The 8,987-nt window shown below is 48.6% G+C and overlaps 1 protein-coding gene across 1 annotated transcript; it reads right to left on the reverse strand.

Annotated features, from left to right (window-relative positions):
- Nucleotides 1-207: 207 nt before the first annotated feature.
- Nucleotides 208-1,441, reverse strand: LOC140394847 (urotensin-2 receptor). The gene has a single exon (XM_072482011.1). It carries the CDS (start codon nt 1,335-1,337, stop codon nt 237-239), a length of 1,101 nt encoding a protein of 366 aa, XP_072338112.1. The 5' UTR covers nt 1,338-1,441; the 3' UTR covers nt 208-236.
- Between the last annotated feature and the right edge of the window lie 7,546 nt (nt 1,442-8,987).

Consider the following 8,987-nt stretch of genomic DNA (forward strand, 5'->3'; position numbering starts at 1 on the left):
TAATTACAAAAAAAGAAGATACGCTCACCCCATGTTATGAGATCTTTTGACATAAGCTGCAGAAATGCTTTGAAAAACCTACCATAAAAGCTCTGTGCTGCTTGTGTGTATTTATTGTCTTAAAGTTGCCCCATTCCCCTTTACTTTTAGAAAGAGGACAGACCTAGCAGAGCCTGGAGTTCTGTTAGGGCTGGTTACTTACCCGAGCAGCTTTCCACCTGCAGTTAGGAATTCAGTCACTTCGACCCTTTGAGATGCGCCATGGCCACTGTTTCAGAAGAATTGCTGTACTGGTTACAGGAGGAGATGGATTTTATGGATGGCCGGAGATTGGAATTCCTCTTAAAGGAGGTGGAGCGCGACCTTTGGAAATGCCGGTGTCTATTTTTCAGGTACTCTTTGTAGTTCTTGGTGAGCAGGGTGTACAGGAAAGGGTTGATGCAGCTGTTGCTGTAGGTCAGGCAAGTCATAAAGTAGTTGATGCACGTTATTGTCCGCAGGGTCAGGTTGAGAGACTTGCAGTAGAGGCGGATGAGCTGCCAGACCCAGAAAGGCACGAAGCACGCCCAGAACACCGCCACGATGCTGAATATCATGAGGACCACTCGCTGCTTGGAGGAGCCCCTGTTGCCCCTGTTGGCCAGGGTGTTCCTCTGGGACTGCAGGTATGTCCTGGCCAGCTGGGTATACAGGTAGCCGATGATCAGCCCCGGCGCCACGATGCTGGTGCTGAAGAGCACGGTCAGGTAGACGGTGTAGGCTTCGGGGCTCCAGGTGGGGGCGCACAGCCGACTGACGCTGCCGTTCTCCCGCCGGCTCTCCTGCAGCTGGACCATACTCATGACGGGCAGGGTGAGCAGCAGGCTGAGGAGCCACACTGCGCCCGCCGTCGCCTTCCTGTAGCCCTTGGAGCGCTTAGCCGTGTCCAGGGGCTTGGCCACGGCCAGGTAGCGCTCGGTGCACATGATGGTGAGGGTGAAGATGCTGGCGTGCATGGTGAGCAGGTCGAGGCTGAGCAGCAGGCGGCAGCCCGCGTCGCCGAAGTACCAGCTCTTGGCGAAGTAGGTGCAGACGATGAAGGGGATGGTGGAGAGGTAGAGCAGGTCCGCCAGCGCCAGGTTGACGATGGAGACGTACATGGAGGCAGCCGACCGCATGGAGTGGCACATCACCACCAGGGTGTACACATTGCCCGCCACGCCGCTCACACACATGACGGACAGCACGCTGCCGAAAGCCCAGGTGACCAGCTGCTCATCCGTGGCCCTGGGGCCGGGCGCCGCGGCTGCTGCTTCCCCCCCGGGCGCTGTCAGGTTGTCTGAGGCGTTGCGGTGCATGGTCAGCCTCAGCGCATGGTGGAGAGAATGCACCGAGAGAGAGCTGCTTGGAGTGCAGGCTGGCTGGCAAGCTGCGTCAGCCCCCGGAGCTCACACCTCTTTTAACTCTCCTTGTCCCAACTTCAGCCACAGGGAGACAGCAGCTCCTGACCTGTGCACATGCACCCACCCTCAAATACCCTTCACCACAATTCCTCAGCATCAACAACACTTCCGAAAACAGCAAAATAAATACAACGAATTGGTGAATTTCTTATACAAATGCTACCACAGATTGCAATGGCATCGTCTCAATACTGCAGGGAACTTGACTCTGAAGACTTTAGAACACATACATATCTTGGAGCCTGTGCAAATCACATTGACCACATCCGGGGCGGTTTCATCAAAGATCAATATGATAAAGGAGGAAATAATCGTCATTCAGGTTTGCTTTTTAAAAAGGTGGAAGGGTAACCCTCCAAACTAAAGACTTTAGAGCGATGCAGAATAGATGCTCAGCCAGAGGAGATGTTGGAAGGGTAAAGCTTGGTCAGAGGTGGGTTTTAAGCAGACAAGGGAAGGAAGGAGGTTTACTGATGGAATTTTTCACTGGAATGCAGAAAGAGGAAAGTGTTGGAGCAAATAATTATCCTGGCAGGAGTCGCAGGACTGCAGGAAGCTACTGCGATTGGGGGGGGGGGGGGGGGGGAAGTATTTTTAAAAATTAGGATAAGTATTTAGAAATTGACTTTGAGGGAGGTGGACCATTGTAGACCGACAAGGACAGGAGTGGTTGGTTAGCAGTGTGTCATCTCGATTCGAGGGTGACGTCTACGCAGGGTCTCAAGTTCCTGCCATGGGTCTTTGTGTGACTGAACAGGCCTTTGCACACCTGGGGCAGGATGCCCCCCCCCCCCCCCCCCCCCGGGCACTGGGACCCAGAGTGCAGGATTGGCTTCTTTTTCTTCCCTTCTCTGTTACTGCCTTGCCTCATCATTAAAAAATTGCAACTCAACGCCTGATGAGCAAGCTTTCAGCACTTTTAACTGTTGGTAGTGTTACCCTCCCAGTTGATGTTTCTACGGGATGGGAATGTCCCAGATAGGAATCCTGGCTCAAAAGACCGTAGATTTGACTTTTCCTTTAGAAAAATGTGGATGAGCAGAGTCACAGGACAGTCCATAATGTTCAACAGAAAAAGAAGCATTTATTAAACATGAAAAGTTTGACACTTTCATTCTCACAAACGTATGTCTTGTGCTGTAATGTTCTCAGTAAACACACATTCCCTGTAACGTAATAGGCTAATTGTGGTCAGACAACACCCCAATCTGATAGTCAGTAACAGATGCCACCCAATTCTTCTGTGGATTGCTCAGCATATCCCCCCAGATGATTATTACACTGTTATCCAACTGATCTCACTGGACTCCAGCTTCCACATGAGTGTTTCCAAACTGGGGAGGCAGTGGCGTAGTGGTATGATCACTGGACTGGTAATTCAGAGACCCAGGGTGATGCTCTGGGGACATGGATTTGAATCTCGCCAGGACAGATGGTGGAATTTGAATTTAATAAAAATCTGGAATTAAAAGTCTAATGACGACCAAGAAACCATTGTTGATTGTTATAAAAACCCATCTGGTTCCCTAATGTCCTTTAGGGAAGGAAATCTGTAATCCTTACCTGGTCTGGCCTACATGTGACTCCAGACCCACAACAATGTGGTTGATTCTTAAATGGCCTCAGGGATGGGTAACACATGCTGGCCCGGCCAGCGACACCCACATTGCATGAACGAATAAAAAAAAACTTCCAAACAATGTTTTCCCTCAATTGTTTCCAGCAGAGAGCCATTTCCAGGATTTCCAACTCTCAGTAATTCCTTTGACTTGAATAGCCGTGTGCTTTAGAGTTTTTCAAACAATCTCTAAGGTACTCAATCACGAACTGAATACTATTGCTCCAAAGACTGGACTAAGTCAACAACCTTTTGATTGCTTCAGATATCTGTTTCTCTCTAACCAATTTCACCCATTCTGCCCTTTCCAGTTCCGTCTTTAACTTTAATGAACAATATCCTGCTCAAATTCCAGTTCGTGTTTTCTTTCAATCTTCCTGGAACATTATCTTCATTCTTTAGTCTCCAGAACTAACAGTCCTTTAGTTTCTGTGATTTGTGATCTTGCCCATTGTTCCGTTGATCTGCTTCTGGCAGAGCTGAGAGAACTGTTCACTCTCCAGCTGCTAAATTCCTTCTGCTAATGAATTCAGTTAAAAAAAAATCACAAGATGACTGTCCCTAAAGGCAGCCACTGGTTGCTAAGAAACAGCTCATTCTTTCTCCAAGCTCTTGGTTACCTTTCACGCCATAAACTCTCTAAGCACAGTTTGGAATTAAACCAAACACCACCCATACATGTAAAGACATTTGTTTAAATATATACATTTTTAAAAATATTCAAAAATACAAACATGGATCACATAAAACTATCTCTGCTTCCAGACAGTAGCAGCTCCTCCCAGTCATTAACGTCACAAGAACACAAGAAATAGTGGTAGGAGTAGACCACTCGGCCCATCTGCCATTCAATATGATCATGGCTGATCTTGGGCTTCAGCTCCATTTCCCTGCCTGTTCCCCATTTTCCTTAATTTCCGGAGAGACCAACTCTCTCCCAGTCTTGAAGATATTCAACAATGAAATGTCCACAACCCTCTGAGGTAGAGAATGTCAAAGATTCAAAACCCTTCGGTGAAGTAATTTCTCCTCATCTTAGTCCTAAAGATTTGTTCTTATCTTGAGAATGTGTCCCCGTGTTTTAGACCCCCGACCAATGGAAACAATCTCTCAATGTTTACCCCATCAAGCATCTTCAGAATATCGTACTTTTCAATGAACTCACCTCTCATTCTTCTAACTCCAGAGAAAATAGACACAATTTACTCAGTCTCTCATCACAGGACAAGCCCCTCATCCCAGGGACCAATTTAGTGAACCTTCACTGTACTGCCTCCAATGCAAGTATACCTTTCCTTAAATGTGGATATCAAAACTGCACACAGTTCTCCAGATGTGGTGTCATTGGAACCCTGTACAACTCTAGCAAGATTTCTTTACTCCTGTACCTCTCCGAGTCCTATTAGTGCTTCCAGCTCCCTCCATCTATCATCTCCCACTGCTGGCATGTCCAGTCCATCTAGGAACTGTTTAATCCCAGAGTCCCCGTTGGGGGCTCGGAGGTGTACGGTCCCCGGTAGCTCGGAGGTGTACGGTCCCCGGTAGAAGTCCTCAAATGCATAGTTGACCTTTTTCGGTTCAGCTATCATTATGCCTCTGCTATTCTTCACCTGTGCTATTTCCCTCATGGCTGCCTGCTTTCTCAGCTGGTGAGCCAGCAGCCGGCTAGCCTTGTCTCCATGCTCATAAAAGGTCTCCCGTGCCAGGTGGAGTTGGTACACTGCTTTCCTGGTGGATAGCAGGTTAAATTCCATTTGTTGCCTTTTCCTCTCTGCCAGAAGCTCCACAGTCGGGGCCTCGGAATACCGTCTGTTGACGTCCAGGATGGAGTTGATCAGTTGTTGCTTAGCCACCCTCTCTTCCCTATCTCTACGAGTCTTGCAGGCAATAATTTCTTCTCTAATCACAGCCTTCAGTGTCTCCCAGAATGAGGAAGGTGAGACTTCCCCGTTCCAATTGTTCATATCGTACTCGTCTATGGTCTGTGATGTTTTCTGGCAGAAGACTTTGTCGGCAAGAGGGTCGTGTCCAACCTCCATGTGGGGCGTTGGGCATGGTCCGTCTCCAACCTCACATCCATGTAATGTAGAGCGTGGTCACAGATTACAGTCGAGGAGTTTTCTGTTCTGACTATCTCTGGAAGCACCGATATCCCCACTACAAAGAAGTCGAAGAGGATATAGATCTTGTGTACTGTTGAGAAGAACGAGAATTCCTTCTCGCCTGGGTGTATGCCCCCATCTGCTTCATAAACGTTCCCAGTTCCTTAGCCATGCCAGTCCTTTTCCCCGTTCTGGATTTGATCTGTCTGTCAGTGGGTCCTGATGTACTGTTCCCTTTGGTCCGTAACCGTCTTTGTCGCCGTAAACACCACCCTATTGTTTATCAAAATTGCTGCCCCCTAGCTCTTGTCCCACAGCAGGAATGGTAGGTCTATCTCACTCAGTCTTCCTTACCCGGAGTCTGTCCTCTCTCAGGTGCTTCACTTGGTTCTCTCTCAGGTGCGTCTCTTGGAGTAAGACTATGTCAGCTCTCATACTTTTCAGGTGGGCGAAGATTCTGGATCTTTTCAGTGGGCTGATAGGTTCCCTGACGTTCAGTGACTATCCTGGTGGAGGGTTTCTGTACCCCCCTTCCTGCGAGAGCACCCATTCTTACCTGGTGTATGCGCACCTGCATGCTGGGGTTTCCCTTTGTTAGGGGGCCATCCAAAATGGCCAGACACCATTTTCACCATGACGCTGATCCCCTGTGCTCCAGAGTGTCCCTTTGTCCACGGGACACCCAACATGGCTGCCAACTGTGTGTACCCCACGTGGGTGAGCCTTTCCACTCCGGAGTTTCCCTTTGTTTAGGGACCCTCCAAAGTGGCTGCATACGGTGCCATCTTGCTCCATCTTTTCGAACTTGACCTGAAGCCAGTCTGGAGCCTTTCCGTTCCTTATCGCTGTGTTTTCCCCGTGGTCTCATTTCCCACTTCTATCCCTACCTCTCTGCCCTCCACCGTGCTCCCATTCTATCTGCCCCCTACCTCGTGCTAACCCTGTGTCTCCCCCCCACCTGGCGCTCTCTCCTCGCTGGGAGATGCTCCGCGGCCCCCCTCTCTTTCATGCTTCCTGGGGATAGCTTTCCCCGCTAGTGAGGCAGAGCAGTCCCATGCAAAATTGTCCATTTTGTTCGCTTTCTTTCTGCATCTTCCCCACCGCTGTCTCGTTTGTCTTTTGTCTAGTCTGATCATATGGACGAACACGTCCACCTCTGCCGGCGTAGTATAATAGTGCTCCTTGTTCTAGTACGTCACCCAGAACCTGGCTGGGAATAATATTCCAAATTTAACATTGGTTTTACACAGGGCTGACGGGGCTGACTTTACATGGTTGAATTCGGCCCTGAGCTTTGCCAGGTCCGCCCCAATGTCCTGGTTTACCCTTATCTTGTGCCCTCCCAACTGTTTGCCTTCATCTGCTGAGCCCAACGAAGGATCCTCTCATGATCTTTGTATCTGAGCAGTTTGACTATTAGCGCCCTTGGCTGCTCCCTGGCCTTGGGCTTTGGTCGGAGCAACCTGTGGGACCTGTCGATCTTGGGCGGTTTGGGGAAGCTGTCCCTTCCAACCAGGTTGCCCAGCATCTGGACCGCATAGTTGGCTGGGTTTCTGCCTTCAATTCCCTCTGGCAGGCCCACTCTTCGAATATTCTGTCTCCTGAATTGGTTCACTTGGTCCTCGACCTTCCTTTTCAGGCTCCCCTGGGTCGCCACCCACCTCTTTATTTAGGTCTCTAGGGTGACAATCCATCAAGTTCTTGTATCGTTTTCCCCTGGGCTTCCAGCCTCCATCTGATCCAGTCGAGTGCCATCTGCATGACGGCCAGTGCCTCCGCCATCTTGACCACCGTTTGGATCTCCACGATAATCTTGTCCTTCACTGCGGTCAGTTCCTTAGTTAGGAACGTCTTCCAACCGTCTCCAGGTGGAGGGTGGGGGCTCACTGTCCAGGTCGCTGCTCTCCCTCTCTCGGGTGTAGCCGGGGACCCCTCACCTCGTGGGTCGACCGACCTGCTTGCTTGCTCGTCCTGCCTTTTTCCACAGTTTCTGGCTTCTGGGGTGGCCTCTCGAACTATTGTTTCCTGACATTCCTTTCCTCTCTGTTGTCTGTGTGGGTGAGGGGATGAATAAGTCCGATAGTCCAGGCTAAATTTGGTCAAAAGTGCCTATTTTACTATGTTCTGGAGGAGAGTCAACTGATGTGCAATAGCTCAGCGCACCCCCGTCACCGGAAGTCATCTCCTAATGTGCCTTTTGCCTTCCTAATTGCTTGCTGTACTTCTCTGCTACCGTTTTGTGTTCCTTATATGAGCACACTCAAGTTTCTTTCAACATCAACACTTAGAAGCTTCTCATCTTTTAAAAAAAATTCAGCTTTTCTATTCTTTCGACCAAAGTGAATAACTTCACATTTCCCGATATTGTCATCCACATGCCATCTTGTTGTCCACTCAACCTGTTTGCATGTCTTTGTAGTCTTTCTGTGCCCTCTGTGTAGTTGCATCCTGAAAAATCTGCAATAAATTTGTTAAACAGGTTTCCCCTTCAGTGAAAGCATGATGACTTGTTCTACTCATACTCTGCTTTTCTAAGTGCATTTTGTTGAAATTCATTAATAATAGATTCCAACATTTTCCCAACAACTAATGTTAGGATAACTGGCCTGTCAACCCCTATTTTCTCTCTCCCTCCTTCCTTGAAAAGCTGAGTAACATTTGCCACTTGTAATCTGATGTCACTGCTGTTGTGCTTGAAGAAGAACTTCAGAGCGCCTTTCAAGCTTTTTCCTTGTCCTCCCCTGGAACGTTGGCCATTAGAGAGCTGAGAAAACAGGACCTGGCTGAGGAGATGCTTTTCTGCCATCCAAGATCAGTGCACAGTCCATCTTAGCTGAGTTTGCAGGGGTCTTGCCTGAATGCTTGTGGAGCTGCCTTCAAGAAAACACTTGAATTCGTTCGATAGTCCTCCCATTGAGTCCGGAGGATGAATCAGAGGTTGTTACTGATAGAATGCTGATATGGGCAGCATAGTGGCACAGTAGCTAGCCATACTGCCTCACTGACCAGGGTACCTGGGTTCAATTCCGGCATCAGGTGACTTTCTGTGTGGAGTTTGCACATCCTCCCCATGGCTGCGTGTGTTTCCTCTGTGTGCTCCAGTATCCTCCCGCAGTCCACAGATGTGCAGGTTAGGTGGATTGGCCATGCTAAATTGCCCCTTAGTGTCCAACGGTTAGTTGGGGTCACAGGGATAGGACAGGGGCATGGGAGGTGGATGTTCCTTTGGAGGGTCGGTGCAGACTCTATGGGCCGAATGGCCTTCTTCTGCACTCTTGGGATTCTATATAAAAAAAGGAATTTCTGGAGCATTCTTACATGTTACTGATACACAGTCCAGTTCTCAATTCAATGCAGGAATGTGATGAAATAACTACTCGATACAGTGGGACTTTTGTTGACTTGAGGAGGTCATTGTTGTCAAATACTTTCTGCTAAACTTTGTAGGGCGCTAAGCTGGCACATCTGATCGTTGTTGGATCTCATCAGTGGGGCACTTTAAGAGAGGTGGTTGCCAGGGCACAGGAAGTGTTCAACATATTCCAGAGTCTCTTGTTCCACATTATAGGAGGTGGAGCATTTGGCTGACCAGGTGTGGGTTGATATACAAGTATTGTTTCGGCAACATTCACGGTCAAGCCAAGTAAGCAAAATTCATAGAACAGTTGGTTAGAGCACAAAATGAGGCCTTTTAGCCCACCCTGTCTTCACTGGCTCTCCAAAGGAGCAATTCAACAATGCCACCCCTTTAACTTTAAACTGTAAACTTTATTAGTGTTACAAGTAGGTTTACATTAACACTGCAATGAATTTACTGTGTAAATC

This window comes from Scyliorhinus torazame, chromosome 18, assembly GCF_047496885.1.
Source record: "Scyliorhinus torazame isolate Kashiwa2021f chromosome 18, sScyTor2.1, whole genome shotgun sequence".
NCBI classification, from domain to species: Eukaryota; Metazoa; Chordata; class Chondrichthyes; order Carcharhiniformes; family Scyliorhinidae; genus Scyliorhinus; species Scyliorhinus torazame.